Genomic DNA, 18379 nt, shown 5'->3' with positions numbered 1-18379 from the left:
TTATCGCTCAATTTGCTTATCGCTTATCGATCACTCTGATTTACCGTAAATTTACCTAAAAAAAACTAAAATTGCTCTCTTCAAACGCTTAATAGAATAATACAAAGTAATTTTAAATGGAATAGTAATTTTTACATACATTATTTAAATTACATATATACTGGAATTGAAATATGTATTTTTCTAATTGATAATCTTGTTAATATATAATTTAATAAATCAATAATATTTTAGAATCATGAACTCCGTATTATAATAAATCTCGGTCATAAACTTTGAATATATGTAGATAGTAATAAAAAATAGGAAATATTTCATAATTTCAAAATATTTTCAAATATTTGGTGATCTACATTTAGAGTGTTCACTGTATATTCCAAAATTATTTCGTAATAGGTCTCATTAAAAAAAAATATATATATATATTATATACTTAATTAGCAAAACGCATTGTTAATTATAATATGTCGATGTAATTCTTTTTACACATGATTACAGTTTTTATTGAATAGTTTTGGTCAGCAAAAAAAATAAACAAGTCATTTATTCTTTCATTATAGATTCATATATATATTAATACAAAATTCTGCTGTGTTATAATTCCTTACTCAAGCAGAGGCAAATAAAGTTGATTTAAAAATAAAATTGCTAAGAAAGCTTAGTTTCGATGCATTTAGATTTTTTTAGTAAAGCCACAAAAACCGCAATCATTAGCTGTTTTTTTATTAAATTAAAAAATTATACGACATGAATTCAAAGTGAATAAAAATTTATATATAAAAAACCAAAGCATATATTTAAAATTAAAAAAATCAACAAAAATTTGTTATTACAAATAATTAAATTAAAATAAAAAAAAAATATTGTAAACAGCTAAGGAAGTATTCATTTTAAAATGTGTATAGAACTCTTTTGAGGATAGAACTTCAATTGATATACATATATATATGTATATATATATCTACATACATATATGTAGATTAGATTCCGGATCACTTTTCTTGAAATTCTAGATTCAAAATTCAATCAATCTTAATAGATCTGACAGCTATTTTATTATCGATTGAATTTTTCGCTTTAGTTTTTATTTCGCTGAAGTTGTGTGAACTCCAAATTAATCTTTTTGCTGGTATAAAATAGACAGTGAAAAGATTTGAATAGTTATGCGCTAGTATGATGTACATTTATTTTTGCTTTACATAATTTATACAGGCTCTTAACTAATCTACAAGACTCGCTTACTGACATTGGTGTAGCCAATGCCCACGCAAGTCATCAGGACTTTTTGTGCTCCACGCACATCATCAACCTCATCGTCATCGATCTCTGGATTCTCCAGCTTGAATGTGACCGAGAAAAAGTCGCGCAAATGCTGCAAAAAGTGCACCGTATATGTGGATAGAGCACCTGCAATTAAAGATAATGAATACAACGTTTTAATGAAGAACTTTAAATGAATTTCTTAATACAATATAATATTCGCCAAGTGTAATTGTAGTTAAGTGCAAATTTACGATAATTGCAATTATCAACTTGTGGATAAAATATCCTTTTACTTTGCTAAATCATTAAAGAACATTTGGGATAACTTCATTATAAATAAAGTAGCAGATATTTGTTATTGTATTTAAGCGCAAATTCAATATAATTGCAATTAAATTTGTGGATAATTCGGAAAATATACTTTTACTGGGCTTAATCATTTAAGGGAATTTAGGATAATAGGATTATAAATAAAGTAGCAGATATTTATTATTAATTAATTGAATTTAAACGAAAATTCAAGATAATTGCAATTAAATTTGTGGATAATTCGGAAAATATGTTTTACTTTAATTTCATATTTAGGCACACAACATTTTCCAGTTAAGAGCAATTTGCAATTAAAATAAAATTACTTTTATGTTTATTTAACGTGTTAAAATATGCATTTATCTTCAATGTGAAGGAAGATTTATGTGATTAATATACTTTACTGCTTTACTACTTTAAGTGCAATGCGCAATTAAATTAAAAAAAAACTTTCCGTTCTATTTAAATCTTTTCAAATTTTGCAATTATCTTTGATTTGAAGAAGTAATATTAACTGCAATTAAGTGCAATGTGTTATTAAATTTAAACTACTTTTGGTTCAATTTAAATCATTTAAAAATTTGCAATTGTCTTGGATGTGTAGGAGCAATTATCTAATACGCTGATATACTTTACTGCAATTAAGTGCAATGTGCACTTATATTAAAACTGCTTTTGGGCTTACTTAATTCTTTAAATTATGCACTTATCCTGTAAGTGTAGTTATAGACATTATTTTACTTTACGTATAAATTACCTGTTAGAAATTTGGAGACATGCTTCTGTCCCAGAGCCATGTAAAGAGCAGCGAGCCATTGATAGGCGGAATCACAGCAGCCTCCGCGATAGATCTCGTCGAGCAGACGCATTGCAGCCTCGCGACCCAAATCCTCGGGTATAGAAGGTGTATCCTACAATAAAAACACGATATATTAATTCAATGAGATGAACTGTTAGATGGATTTGCTTACGGATTCCTCTCGGGTGTTGGAAATGCAGTCGGCAGCAAAGCAAACACCGTCTGTGGTCTCGGCCAGCAGACAGATGCCAAAGCCAGGCGAATTGCCAGACATCTTGCCGCGATTCTGATCCGTATAGATGTAAACATCGGGCAGAAACTTGAGCATGCAACCCTTAGCCGACTCCACAGTGCGATTCGCCATCGCTGGCGACACTTTGCAGGCATAGACGGTGCCGCGAATCCGCTTCACCATGCCCGGTTCCTGTAGCTGAATGGCACGCAGACTTTTGCGCACGGGACACGTGAAGACGATTTCGCCGCCGCCGAGAGGCGCCACACCGCGACGCACAACACGCAGCTCCAGACCCTCGTCGACGAGCAGATAACGCTTGAGTAGCGACAATGCAGCGCCCTTGACATGATCCACCGATGGGGAATCGTTGCTATTGGTCACACCACGCAGCTGGCACTTCAGTGGCATCTTGCAGAACGGGCCCAGGGCAATCAAGGCATCCAAATAATATCCGATGCCGCGCTGCACGCAACAATCGTGCTCAACGTGGCCGCCGTGCAAGAGGCCGGGACTGAACATGACACTTGTGCCGGCGGGATTGAGTTCGATTTTGGTGCCATTTGTCAGTTTGTCCAGTAGTCGTATCAGACTTATCTCATATTCCCGCAGACCGGGCGCCGTTGCGTCTTCGGAGCGTATTTGTGTAATTTTTACTGGCTTGCCGCTCAAACAGGAGAGCACGAGGCGTTGTTTGAGAAAGTTGCTGCCACGATAGATGAGGCAATTGCCTTCTTGGGCCACAGGTGGCATTCTGTATGTTTTCTTTTGAAATACTTGATAAAAAAAACAAAAATATGTAAATAAAACTAAAACACCGCGTGTTTGCACGTGTGTCCAAATTGTAAACAATAGAGATGCAACACGTTCGATAGCACAGTGTATCGTTCGATCTGCTATCGATATATTAACGTGCAACAGCACATCACACACAAAAAATCGATTATTTATTGATGCATTCTACAATCGATGTTAGTAACAGTTATTTTCTGCACATTACAACTATAAATTAAATAAATTCTTCATACAACGTTAAAATATAATTTGAATAATACTTCTAGTAAAAATTATTAATACAGTGCATATTGAATATCAAATAAATCAACATTCAACAAAGGAGAAAACAAACCCTGTTTTTATATTAAACAATTACATTGGAATTGAGAATAGTTACAAAATTAGTTTGTCAAAACATTTTTAAAATGCAATGTTTGTGACTACCGACATATTGATAAGCTTTAGGGCTAGTAATGAATACAAATAAATATATAAACGAATAAATAAATAAGTACTAAATAAAGCACAAAAAACAAATTCTTTCTAATAAATTATATGTATGTGTTTAGTAAACAAATATAAAAGTGTATTTTCTATGTATATGTAAAACAATTGCATTCGAATTCTGTTTCTATATTACGTCATTTCGAAATTGTATCCCGAGGCCAAAACAAATTAAATAAAATCGGTTTGGTTTTGAAAGAAACTGCTTTAAAACAAAATGGCGCCGTAATTTTCTTAGCAGTGTGACCAGTTACTTCCCATTTTTGGTATAATTGCTTGACGCTCAAGTTTAGTATCAATTTGTTATATTCTATGTTTAGATTTTCAGCCACACCGTCCAACAGATGTTACTCTCAGTGGATTTTTCATCGTGTTCGCTTCGTTACGGATATCTTCTCAATATCTTCTATTCCAAAGCCCATACATATATACATATATATGCAATTTTTGCTGCAAGTTGAACAAAAATAAAAACAAAAAAAAAAATTCAAAAAAATTGTAATTTGGCAAAATCAGCTCGAATTAGAACGCGAGCTGTGTTGTGCAGCGCGCAAAAAAAACAAAAGCTCCGAGCCCTTTAATACACACACTGATTGATTGATGTATGGATAAGTGCATTGCAGATTCCAATTGGTTTTGATTGTGTGTGTGGGTGTTTTTTTGAACAGGCATTTTATGTTCTAAACGGAATACATATTTTTTTATTGTTACATTTATACATTGTCGTATAATAACAAGTGCGAACAGAACACATTTGAACGATTCCAACCAAAAACAAACATATAAAAATTCACCAAATTGCATTTTGTGTGCATATTCTTCTCACATCTATTGCTGCCAACAAAACCCACGCGTAGCACAAAAAAATCACACACACAAGCGTAGAGACGAAACGAATCCCAACGCCAAAAGCAAGTTGCCAAACAAAAACAACACCAGCAACAGCAAAAACAGGCTCCAGCAGTTTGCTGCAGCAGCGCGCCAACATCGCTGTCAACGTCGCTGCATTTTAGCCCAGCAGCATTAACGTTGACGTTGTTGTTGTTGTCGTCGCCGCCGCCGCGAGACGGATAAGAGCACAAAAGGCAATCACAAAAAGTACTCACATCGAGGTAAGTTTACTGAAGTCTCATAGGGTGGGGGGAGTTATATGCATGTACATACATATGTATGTGTATTTTTGTTTTCCATGTACATACAACAATAACTAAATAATTGAATATATGTACAAACATATATAACCGGCATTTGCCGGTAAACCTAAGCACAAAGCAAAACGACGAAAACAAACAAAAAATAAATGAAATGTAGTTGTTACAGTGCCGTACCAAAATAATTGGTTGACCAATGCAGTTGGACGCAACAGTAAGTCAATATCAATTTGCAGCATAATTACGCAGCTTTCAAATTTAAAGGGCTGGCAAAGAGGCCAATGTGTGGTGCATGTGGCTGTGTGTGCGTGTGCATGGCGTACGTGATAAATTCGGCCGGCATGCACGCACACAGCCATAGCTGAAAGCATCATCTCAGTGGGTCGTGTGCGAGGGGGAGGGAAAACTGCGCGCCGACTTGTTTTGCTTCTTGCTCTTTTGTATTTTATATTTGTGTTTTACTTTTTTGTTGTTGTCTTTGATATTTTCGACAATCTTCCAGCGCCATGTTTGGCGTTGCCACTGTCGCTAATTTGTTTGACTTCTCACACATGTTTGTACGTGTGTATGTTTATAATTCTCCACTCTTCAACGTGTTGTTGTGATCGGTCCATCAATTGGTTGTTATGCTCAATTGACAGTGTCGCTGAAAATATTAGTGCATGTCCGCAACACATCCAGCTCTTATATTTATATGTACTTATACATCATAATGTGTATAATTAAATAAATAATTTACATTCATCTACGATAACGTAAATAAATAAACCACATATGTATGTAATTGTGCTTTACTAACCATCGCGACGGCACTGTTTTCCTGTAGCATACATTTTTGTACTGCAACCATTGCGTCTCGCTGTCTGCGTCTCAACGTTTCTTTTTTGCGACGCAATTTCGGCAACGCGTCGTCAGTCGGTGTTTATGCTTTGCAGAGACTTTCTGTCGAAAACAATTACAACAAGCACGCATCAAAACAACAACAGCCAAGAGCCCATACACACACACACACACAAGCTTAAAAGTTAAGTGTGTGTGCGTGTGTATGTATATTTATGCTAAACATTGCCAAAAAAAAAGAAGCAAAGAAGGAACGAAGAAGGGTACACAACAAGTGCGAAACAGAGGCAGAGGCAGAAACAGCAATAACAACAACGCAATGCGGCAATAATAACATAGAAAGTTAGTAAGGGGAACAATTTTCAAGGTTAAACCGGGCAAAACAAACATAAAACCGGTTACATACATACATACATGAGAATGTATGTGTATGCTTGTTTATATGATGTGTGAACGTACATAAAGCTTGTTATGTACATTAAAAGGGAAAGGAAGAGTGCAGGTGACAATAACAACGCAATAAACTTACACATTATGTACATATGTACATATGTATATAAATGCATATAAATCTCCCGTTATTCTTTACAAAACATAGACGCATTATGTGCAAGTAAATGCTCGATTTGTATGTATAGGCATAGAACAGCTGTATTTATGTGCGTGTTTAAAAACTTCAATTCCATCGCGCTTATTGGGAGTAAGTGAGATAGCAACAATGTTTGTCAATTTCCTTTGCATCGCATCGAGCGAGGGTTGCAAAGCTAACGGTAGCTCTTTTGTTATGGTGTGTGCGTGTGTTTCTATGTCTCTGCCTGACCTTGAATTTGCCCAGGGAGTTTTGAGTGAGTTGCTTTCACACACACACACACACACACACATACATACATAGATATCTATGTATTTGTGTAACTTGAGCTTTGCCGTATTCCATCATAATTCCTGTTCTTTAATGCGTTGTTGCTTTCGAGCAGTTTCTTGCAATAACATGAATGTAATATTACCAATAACAAACAAAAACAAACTGTACATACATATGTATACATGTGTTGGTGTGATGTGATGTGGATGTTTGTGTATTTTTAGTTTCTAGATGACGGTCGCCGTCTCGTCGATATTGCTATCCCTTTCTCGACTATAGTCTCGTCTAGCCGCCTTGTTGTGTCTAAGAAAACATCAGACAGACAAACAAAGCTCTGGATTTTGCAAACTTTTGCGTTTTCTTCCATACAGCTTTAGTCATCGATAGTTGTTTTGTTTTATAGTAAATCCTCTATCCATCGTTTTCTGCGCAATATTATAAACTCTGACTAACGTGTTTCTATTAATTTATTTTTATTTTGTATTTATATCTAATTCAGCCTTGTTGCATAAATTTAATAACGAAAACTATATTTTGGTCACGCACGCCAAATGTTTTGAAAATTTCAACTTGAAGCGTGGGGAAATCTACATTTCTTCTTTATAGTCAAGTAAATATATAAATTATTTTATTGGCAATGCAAAAGCACAAATATTATTGCATTCAATTACTATAGAAAAAGACTAAAAGAGATGAAGGTCTTAATTATTAGAAGAGTAGTAAACTATTGAGAAATTAAAGAAATTTCTAAGATCCCAAGTAGTATAGCTAGAAAACAAATTGAACTGCTCATCAATTACTTAATGTAATTTAATGAAATACAAATATGTTTATCCATAAATAAAGTTCAGAAAACTATAAAAAAAAAGTATGAAATTAAAGTAAATATGTATATGTATGTAATTCAATAAATTATTCAACGCTTCACTTATAATATTTTCTATATATTTTTAGTGTAGTGTGTATTATATTTGAAATTAGAAACCTCAGTTTAGCAGGCACTGACTAATGCTTTACTTTTGATTTGTTTCTCATATTTAATCGACAGTCTATCGAAACTCACAGGAGAAGTCAAGCACCTGGTAAAACAGTACAACAAAACTAACCTACAAGCAAAATAAGAGATAATAGAAAACGAGTGAGAGAGAGGATAAAGTTGTTGTTGCTTCTTGTTGTGCATTCCAAAACACTGTGCAAGAGAGAGTGAAGAACGCGGGCAGCAGAAAAAAGTCCACATTGCAAGAGTGCTAGAAGGAAAAAAAGAGACAGATAGCGGAGCAGAAGCAGAAGCAGTAGAAGCATGGAGTTAGAGTCGCACAGCAACAAACACGCCAATGGCGACACGTCAAGCGTTGGGGATGGCTCGGACTCAAAGGAAAGCTCCGTGGAACGCGAATTGAATGGCGAAATCGAGGCAGTGGAGCTAAATGGCAGCGGCTCATCGAATGGGCATCATCATCATCATCAGGGATCAGGTCACATGAAAAAACCGCTGCCCGTGGGCGATGGACACGATGGTCGGATCAAACGCAAGGCACGTCGCCTCATCCAAAGACAGAACAGCGGCAGCGGATCAAATGCCGGCAGCAGCAGTACAACAATATCGCTGACCAATGGAGGCAGTGCATCAAATGCATCTGGTGCATCGGCCAGCTCAGCAACAGGTTCCAGCGCCAATGCGTCAGCGGCACTCTCATCGCTGTCCAATGGCATCCTTCCAGCGGGCACCGGGTATGTGGTGCCGCATCGTCGCTGGAAGAATAGCCGAAGATCCCGGAATCTGCAGCGCGGTCGTGGACTGCCCAAGAAGGGCGGAGCCGGGGGCAAGGGTGTGTGGGGATTGCCCGGTTCGGAGGTACTCGCCGAGGTGTATGAGGATGAGAATGATCCCAACTACGATAGCGAGTGCAACGATCGGAATGTGGAGCTACGCGAAGTGATTACCGAAATCACACCCGAGGAGTTCTTCAAGCTCGCCGAACCGATCGTGCTCGAGTACTACGAGCATGGCGATACCCATGAGGTGGCTGTCAGCTTCGATGAGATACTGCAGAGTCCGTTGCGTGAACACATCACCAGCATACTGGTCGAGATTGCCATGGATCACAAGGATTCGCAGCGGGAAATGACCTCGGTGCTCATTTCGGATCTCTACGGTCGCGTCATCACCGGCAAGGACATCGAGAAGGGCTTCAACATGCTGTTGGCCAATCTGCCCGACCTCATACTCGACACCCCCGAGGCCCCCGTCATGCTTGGCAATTTCATGGCCCGCGCCATCGCCGACGATTGCATGCCACCGAAATTCGTCAGTCGACCCGAGGAGCATCAGCAGCTAAACGAGCACGCCGAGCAGGCGTTGCGACGTGCCGACGCCCTGCTCCACAAGCAGGTCTGGGCACATCTCGACAACGTTTGGGGCATGGGCGGTCCCTTGCGACCGGTGAAGACGATCACCAAGCAGATGACCCTCCTCCTCAAGGAGTATCTCTCGTCGCGGGATGTCGCCGAGGCGCAGCGTTGTCTCCGTGCCCTTGAGGTGCCCCACTATCATCATGAGCTTGTCTATGAGGCTATTGTGATGACTCTCGAATCGCTCAGTCAGACCACCGAGGAGGCCATGTGTGAGCTGCTCAAATCGCTGGATTTAACCTGTCTGGTTTTGCCAGCGGGCATGGAGCAGGTAAGCAGCATTTCCTTCCCTTCCCTCCCGTCCTCCCTTCTTCTATAACTAGATTAGATATTGTTTGTTAGACCCACTAAAAGCACTCGTAAATCGTTGAATATAGTGACCTGTTTCTGCAAAGACAACAGCAACTAAAAGCTTCATTAAAATAGCAGCGGGTATATAATATTTTTAGGGGGAAGCACAGTGGGGCAAAAGAGTTTCTTTTGAATTTATAACGATAACAAACCTCAAACAATAAAACTCGGTCATAAATCAATAGATGAAAATTGAAAACACAACACAAATATATTATCAATTATTTGATAAGGCTTTTCGACCAACAAACTTCTTGTTGTTTAATCAGATAACTTTTATTTTGAGCAGGCTAAATATAGCCACAGTCATTAAAAATCTTGCCATAGAAGTTATCGATCGATTAGATAATTTTGTGGCTATCAAATTAAATGACAAATACATATGGAATGAAAGGGAAAACTTTTAGTAACAGGCGCATCAAACATTCTCGAAATTCTAAAATAAAACCATCACAAGATAGTTTGAATGCAAAAAAAGGCTTCCCATGGAAATGAAATGCCTTTCTCGGCGATTCTCAAAAAGTTTACTTCAGAGAGGGTGCTTGTGCTTTTTGTAAGGGATATTATTGAAGAAAACTTAGCACTAAGGGAAAATAAATAAATTTCAAATACTCTGGAAATTCTAAAATATTACCATCACAATTTTCGATGGCGATCGTTTTAATAAGATAAGAAGATAAAGTAAAAAAAAGGCTTCGCATGGAATTCTGTAATTCATGCAAATTTTTCTAAATGAAATGCCTTTCTCAGCGATTCTCAAAAGGTTTACTTCAGAGAGGGTTGAAGAAAGCTTAGCACAAAGGGAAAAATATATACAAAAAACAAGCTCGTATAATAAATTTCAAATGCTTGTGGAATTTGGCATCCGACAAAAGTAAAACAATAAACAAGTCTACGCGCTTATCGCTTATGACAATAAATAGAACCAATCTGCTCTCACTTTCATCAATTATATCATTATTATTATTATTGTTATTGTCTTACGTTCGTACGGTTTTTGTTTCTAGGGCTTCATGCGAGTCTACGATGATATGGCGGACATCGTGCTGGACGTGCCATTGGCGTACATAATACTCGATCGATTTGTGGAGCGCTGTAATCGTGCCGGTTTTCTAACCGACAAGATTATCAACAATGTGCCATCACGGTAAGTGTTCTTCTTCTTCTTATCCTCCTCCCCCTTTTCATCCACTCCCATGTACGATCGGTGTAAAATATGCATATTTATATGGACTTGAGTCCGGCCCACCTGTAAACCACAAATAGCCACAAAAACAGCAGTAAATAACAAAGACAAAAAAAAAACAACAACAGCAACACAGTCGGGGGCAACAAAAACTACAGTGCCGAAAACAAAATAAACAAAACAAAACAAAAAAGAAGCTTTTACGTAATCTTGTCAGTCACTGTGGCTCTCCCCGGCTGCATGTGTATGTGTGTGTGTGAGTGCATATAGTCAATTATTTCTGCTGTTATTGTTCTGGTTGTGCTTTTTCTATATACATACATACATACATATATGTACATATGTATGTATGCACACTCATACAAGTTGTAGTGTTGTCTGTGTTTATTTGCCTCGTCAACTTGATTTTTATTTTTTTTGCCGGCATTTTGCAGCTCTTCTTCTTCGACTTGTTTATTATTATGTGCATATATACATACATACATTTATATGTATGTATGTACATACGCATACATAAGCTTGTTGTGTGATTATATGTGTCGCACGTCGCGTCGTTTTCGTTCTCCTTTGGCTTTTGCTTTGCCTCCTCTTTCCACTTCTATGTATATGTATGTATGTATGCTGTATATGATGGTGCGTATGACTTTGTGTACGTGTGTATGTGTTTGTTTATGAAATTTCTATTGCGCAGTTTGGTTTTTGCGCTGTCGTCGTCGACGTTGGCGTCAACGTCAGCGTCTTTGCTTGGGTGAGTTGAGGCAGGCGCAGCTGTCGATTGTGGGCCGGTTTATCAGGCGCCGGTTAATGTTTTTTTTTTTTATTGCTTTTGTTGTTTTTCTATTTCATAGTGTATATACAAACATACATTGTATGTATGTATGTAAATAGTTGGAATGCTTTAGCAAGTATAAAAGTATTTACAATTTATCAATATTTTTGCAACACCGAATTAACTGTCATCGAAAAAAAGTGCAACCCATAATCCATAGCGAGGGAATTGAATTGGGTTACACTTGCGAGCTTTGTTTATTGGGTAACACTTTTCACTTTCCGTTGACGCAGTGCAAAAATATCTCTGATAAACACACATGTTGTTTATCGCTGTGCTGGAAATAATGCCAGCAGCGTATCTAAAGTTTTAAGAACGTTTTAGTTTTAATGTGATTTGTTTATGTTTTTTTCTGGATTTTGTTTTTGTGTTCTAAGGTTGGCAATCTTGTTTCTTGTTTACTTTTTGTTACTGAATATTTATTTAGCTCGTGTGACTTGTCTGCAATTTATTTGTTTTTAAGTTTCTAGTCAAACACAAAGACACACGCACACACACATGCATATCGATATGTTATATGTTATCGATTGCTTATCGCGCTGGGCGCACCTACAAAGTTGGCATTGATGTTACAAGCAGTTGTTGTTGTTGGTTGTCGTTGTTGTTGCTGTTCCGTTGGGTGGTGCAACAACCTGCATGTGACTCAAGATCGTGAGCAACGTTGGAGAAGGTAAAACTGGCGACTAAGCGACTGCAGCAGTTGCTGTTATCGACCTGCTCTCCGCCACACCCACAAAACATCAACAACAACAGCAACAACAACAACAAAAGACAGTTGCAGTTTCTGTTGTTGTTGTTGCTGTTGCTGTGAGCTTAGCTGGCATTGCAGCAGTTGCATTTTGCATTCGCCTTGGCTCCGGCTGTTGCTCTTTGGCACTTAACATAGTCACAACAACAACAACAATAGCGACAGCAACAACATTAACAGAAGCATTCACTTCAACACACACACACAAACACGCGACATCGTTACGTTTTATACCCTGCAATAAAATGACGCTGCAGAGATTTTATGAAAAGCTAAAAATGCAGTAAAAAAAAAAAAGCCAGAAACAATACAAAAAAGTCTTAGTAAATTTAATAACAACTGCTTTAAACATAATTAATTTTTTGAAATTAGACAATTTTATACATTTTTTAAACATATCTAATACAATCATTATACAGTATTATTATTATATTCAGTATATTTAATATACTTTTATATATTTTTTTTTTAATAATATCTTATTTCATAATACAGTATTATATTCAGTATATTAAATGCACTGAAGACTATTACAGTCTCTGATAAAAATAGATGTTTTTTATAAAGCTGACAGACCTTTTTTTATGGTTCCAAAAACTCGTTGTTAATTACATTCAATTTTATTTTTATTCAACTGATTGACAACTGCATTCAACACATATCTGAATCAATGAAAACCACAAAGAAAAACGTTTAGCATATTTATAACTAAAATAAAAATAACTCAATTATATGGATACTTTTTTTTTTTTTAAATCTCAGCTCATTCAGTTTTAATAATAATCATTTAAGTCAGAACTACATTTTCGTAAAAAAATGAATTCCATATCTCTGTATATTTTATTTAACCAAATTGCTAATAAAAATATTTAAAAATCCACTTAACTGCTAAATACTTGCTTAAAAGCGAAATTGAATGCTCTTAAGTATTTTGCAAACAATTTCTAGACAATGTGCAAATATTTGCACAGATGTAAGCATTTTAAACAGATATTATTATATGCCTGTGGGGAATAGATAAAATGTGTGTAACTTATATATGGAGATGCGATGATCTCTGTGAGCGCAGTATCTTATATTCATGAACCTGACAGGCTATTATTAATGTAATGTGCTTTGTGCGTTGAAGAGGTGGCTGAGTTGCCTGAGAGACTACTTCAAGTGTTTACGATATGCATATCTAGTTTATTACACTTGTTGTATAATTGTGTGATGCCTACAGAAATAGAATAATAAACAATCACGAACTATAGAGAAGCTGGTATATTTATATTATTGCATTTAACAAGCTCTCATTTAGACAAGAAATATTTATTACGATACTTTTTTAATGAGAAGATATTTGTGGCATTTATTTTATTAGATTTCTTTACAACAATTGCAATATTTTTCTTTTATTTGTATGGATTTTTCATATAATAATAAAATAAAGTCAATTAAATTTCTTTGTGTTAAATAAAAAAATTAAAGAAAAGCTTAAATAAATATTTTTACGTAAAATAAAAAACAAAAAAAATAATTAAAATAAATTTTTTTAAATATAAAATAATTAATTAAAATAAATTGTTAAATGTAAAAAATTGAATTAAAATAAATTTCTTCATATAAAAGATTAAAGTAAATTTTTTTATATAAAACAAAAAAAAATGAATATTTCTTTATATACGAAAATAAGGAAAAATAAATTTTGTTTTTATAAAAAAATAAAGAAATATAAAGTTCTTTATATAAAAAATAAAGTAAAATAAGTTTCTTTATATATATAAAAAACGTAAATTAATACTTCTTTATATACAAAAATAAAGAAAAATAAATTTCTATTAAAAAATAAAGAAATATAAATAAACAAAGTAAAATAAATTCCTTTATATAAAATATTAGTTGTAACAATTCACAACTGTAAAATATTTATAAAAGCCAAACATTTCCAAAGCACTAAAAATTTAGTTAGGGTATTTAAAGTGCGTGTTGGTTGCACTAAAACTGTTTTAGCTCGTTTAGTATTTTTTTTAGCTGCTTTATCTGTTGCACTATCTTGCTGCTGCAACGTCGACACAATAATGTCCTCTCTCCCTCTCTCTTTCTTTCTGTTCGTCTCTCTCTCTCTCTCTCTTCTGTTACTCCCGCATGCAGCCCCCTGGATTGCATTTGCTGTTTATAGTTAGTTTATTTTTATACATATGCACAAATAAAGCTTTGATGTTGATGTAGGTTAAAATTCGATACCGGCCTTTGCTGCTGTTGCTTTCAGTTGCTGCTTGCTATAGACACACACTTGAGATTAACCAACGCACAACTAGTGTGTGAACGATGCGAAAACTAGTTTCGAGTTTGCTGCGCAGCACTGTGTCTTTGCCTGCCCCCCCTCCTGCTGCTGCTTCCCTTTGTCCCCCCCAATGTGTTTTCTCGTTTGTTGTCGCACAGCTGTTTTGTCGCTGCAGTTTTTGTTGCGAGAGTGAGCGAGAGAGAAAGAGCAAAAAGGGTCAACGGTTGAATGAACTTTTGCTGCAAAATTCGTGTAAAACGCATTAAGATTTCTTTTTTCTTCAATGTTTTCCGATTTTGGTTTTGTATTTGTAGTTTTTTTTCTTTTCGTTTTTGTTTTTTTTGAAGGCGCTTGCCAAATTCGCAAAGCGTATTTTCGTAATGTTCTGGTATTTTTATTTGCTTTTGACATTGCATAATGCATGCAATTTGGTTTTATGGCAATGCACTCGATATACAACAAAGTCTGCTAAGCGAGGGTTGCCCCTACAATTGTTGAAAATTAAATATTACAGTTTTTTTTTTTTTGGTATTTTTTCATTTCTTAGTCAATTTGTATGCAAATCACATTTAAATTAGATTAATCGATTATTTAGTGTATATCGATCGATTCTCGATTGGGCACCCAGCTCAGAAGCTGAATGAGTGACATAGCATTCAGCTTTTCGTTCGGTAAACAGTCAGATTTAAGCAATTTTTGGGTGCACTTTTTTTTTGGCTATCGCTTATCGACTTGATTTAACGTATTTATTTTGTGCTTCTCTCTTTTGCAGTGGTCGCAAGCGTTTCGTCTCTGAGGGCGACGGTGGCCACGTGAAGCCCGCAACTTTGCCCATGCGCGACTAAGAATCGACAAATGATTGATTGCTATCTCTCTCCCCAACAACAACAACCAGCATCTCAAAATCAACTAGAAGACGAACTAGAACAACAAAAGCAACTAACGAGTACAAGCGGCAAAAACAACAACAACAATTTCTAAGAGAGAGCTGTGCTTGAGTGATCGGCTACGAGTGAAAGAGAGAGAGAGAGAGAGGAGACGATTGCAGAAGAAGAGTGAGGATATCCATCGGCTAAAGCAAGAAAAACATAATAAAAACCAAAAGAAAAGAATATAACAAGAAACCAACAACAACAACAAATACACAACAATCAATCGGAAATTGATCTCCGTTTAAACTACATGAATAATATATACATATACATACATATATCTACATATAACATAAATTTATTTTAAAATATTTGTAAAAAAAAAACAAACAAACCAACAACAAAAATGAAGAAAACACAAAGCAAATGAGCGCGACAAAAAGGAGATGATAAAAACAACACCAACACCAACAACAGCAGCAAACAACGACAACTACAAAACTACATAAAGGAATGAGATGGAAATAACGAAATCGCAAAAAAAAACAACAGCAATAAACACATACTCCTACACTTACAAAGACAGACAGTTGCATACACACAACAGAACACAACACAAACACACATATATATACTGGAGAACGAGCTCTAAAAACTGCAGTTATAACAACTGCATGCAAATTTTCGTAATACAGAACTGTTATACACAAGCAGACAGAACACACACACACACACATACACAAATACACTTACACAGACAACGTTATTATTACTAGACATTTAACATGCAACTACAATTTATTATGATATACAATTAAGCTTAAGAGATCCAAACAAACAAAAAAAAACAAAATCGACAAAAAAAAAAATGAGAAGAAAAACAAACAAAAAAGCATAAAAGCAAGAATTAGATGCAAACAAAAAAAAAACCGTATATTACGATTATTGTGTTATATAATTAACATTTTCAACAACAATAGCAAGAGCATAAATATTGTATTACAAACAAACAAAAAAAAACCGAAAAAAATATTCAAAACACACTTGTATCGATCACTTTCAAGATACAAGAAGAAAGAATGAAAGATAACTCCAATTTAAATTCCATATTCGTTAAAATTGTTTCAACTTTTTTTCTTTTTGATGTCACTAAATTTGCGGTTTGTTGAAATTTGGTCTCGATTATGAATTTTTTTTTTATAATTTTTATTGTATTGTATTTAAACACACACACACATACTATTATACTATTACAATTGCAGTAAGAATAAATTTTTGCAAAAAAAAGAACTTTTATTATATGCTTAAGTATAACAAAAGAAAAAACAAAAATCATTATTTTTCAAGACTCCTTACACATTATATTATATACTTAAATCTTACATATAATACACAATCTATATACACAACATACATTTTTTTTTTTTCGTTCGCATGCTTTGAATAAATCTATATATATTTATGCGCATTTTTTTAAAAAAATTTAAGAGGATATATTTATTTTTCGATCATGACATGACATTATGCTTATCTTTGAAGTTTTTCTTCATTTTTTGTTTCTTTTATCCTTAAACAATTTGTGTTTCTTTTTTTTCTGTAAAATAAAAAGTGTTTTAGCTTATTACGAAAGAGCGAAAAGAAAAGGGATGATGAAGGATGTGCACTATAAAATATGATTTGCCGATAATTTCGAGCAACTTACATATATATGTATACACGAAGATTTTTGAAATACTATCATAATAAATATATATACATATAAATGATATATATATCTATTATATACAACAATATTGTGTTAAAATACGTATAAAATAAAATATGAAAAATCGCGAATCTCTGAAAATTTAAAGCATTAAGCGGCAGCCGAATCTTCCGGGGGCTCCAGCTTTAGTTCACATCATGACCGCCCGCCCATGCCCACCGATGAGGGCAACAAAACACCGCCGGGACCACCGCCCCCGACGGTGCCCACCGACGAGGCGCCGCTGCCCATGGCGCCATGGATCTGGACATGTTTGCGATAGTTGGTGAAATGCTCCAGATACTGTTTGACCGTATCCATGGGCTCATAGATGTCGTTCTGTTTGGCATGCAACTGCTGCTGTCCCATCGCATTCATGATGGTTTGTGTGGTGAAATACGTGGGATACTCTTTGGCCACATTGATGCCGAGGAAACCTTGCAGCATTTCCCGTATCATTTCCCAGCAATACGAGAGCGTCACACACGGCCGATATTCGATCTCGATGAGTATGCCCTTGAAGTGCTCCATCATGGTGACGGAGCCGAGTTTGATCACAAAATCACCGTACTCAAATCGTGCGCCACGCGATTCGATTTTTGTTTGCTTCTTCGATGTGAAGGTCGATGTCATTTTCAGCATCAACAGATCGAAAATGCTGTCCGCAACAAGTGCCACTTGTTTCCCATTGCCATTATCGATGATCGAGAATGTCGAGGCCGGGTATTCGGAGTTGTGCAGTACGTGTACGGCACGGGCTGGTGTCCCGTGTTGTGGCGTCGATATGAATGTTTCGCAGTCCACGAGAAATTGACCGGCATGTGTGGCGCCCAACGATAAAAGCCGCTTCGCCAGATGGTCGATAATGTGTGCTCCGCTCTTGCCCTCGGGCAGTGGATATGGCTGAAGCACGGTGACGCCCATGCCAAGTGTTTAGTTTATAGACTTTTTAATATTTTTGTTTACTTCTTGTATTTGGCAGTATTTACCAGCAATTTGGTGTATCGCGAATGTGTGTGACCATAAACTAATGCCTAGAAAATCACGAAAAATACAGCTACTAATACTACTAGTATACTAACGCGCATATCGATTTATCGATTGTACATAAAAAATGTCGCTGCCATCCGAAATGTTGTGCCAGCTGTGTGTCCTGCACTCGTGCAAGTATCAAAAACTCATGTCCACACATAGTGAGTATTTATAATTTGCTTTTTATAAATGTCACTGCACT

The 18379-nt window shown here is 35.8% G+C and overlaps 3 protein-coding genes across 3 annotated transcripts; 1 reads left to right on the top strand and 2 right to left on the bottom strand.

The window, feature by feature from the left end:
- Nucleotides 1-1128: 1128 nt before the first annotated feature.
- Nucleotides 1129-3460, bottom strand: LOC132796699 (probable RNA 3'-terminal phosphate cyclase-like protein). The gene is made up of 3 exons (XM_060807952.1): nt 2544-3460; nt 2330-2483; nt 1129-1407 (listed from the first exon to the last, which is right to left on the bottom strand). The coding sequence occupies exons 1-3, from the start codon at nt 3354-3356 to the stop codon at nt 1226-1228; spliced, it is 1149 nt and encodes a 382-aa protein (XP_060663935.1). The 5' UTR covers nt 3357-3460; the 3' UTR covers nt 1129-1225.
- A 776-nt stretch (nt 3461-4236) lies between these two features.
- On the top strand, nt 4237-16347 carry LOC132797373 (programmed cell death protein 4). The gene is made up of 4 exons (XM_060809103.1): nt 4237-4996; nt 7786-9420; nt 10508-10647; nt 15302-16347. The coding sequence occupies exons 2-4, from the start codon at nt 8038-8040 to the stop codon at nt 15372-15374; spliced, it is 1596 nt and encodes a 531-aa protein (XP_060665086.1). The 5' UTR covers nt 4237-4996; nt 7786-8037; the 3' UTR covers nt 15375-16347.
- A 569-nt stretch (nt 16348-16916) lies between these two features.
- Nucleotides 16917-18181, bottom strand: LOC132797374 (mediator of RNA polymerase II transcription subunit 20). The gene has a single exon (XM_060809104.1). It carries the CDS (start codon nt 18067-18069, stop codon nt 17302-17304), a length of 768 nt encoding a protein of 255 aa, XP_060665087.1. The 5' UTR covers nt 18070-18181; the 3' UTR covers nt 16917-17301.
- Nucleotides 18182-18379: the final 198 nt, after the last annotated feature.

The sequence above is a fragment of the Drosophila nasuta genome, chromosome X (genome assembly GCF_023558535.2).
Source record: "Drosophila nasuta strain 15112-1781.00 chromosome X, ASM2355853v1, whole genome shotgun sequence".
In the NCBI taxonomy this organism is placed as follows: Eukaryota; Metazoa; Arthropoda; class Insecta; order Diptera; family Drosophilidae; genus Drosophila; species Drosophila nasuta.
Note: the sequence above shows the minus strand (reverse complement) of the source record. Positions and strands in the feature narration are given on the sequence as shown.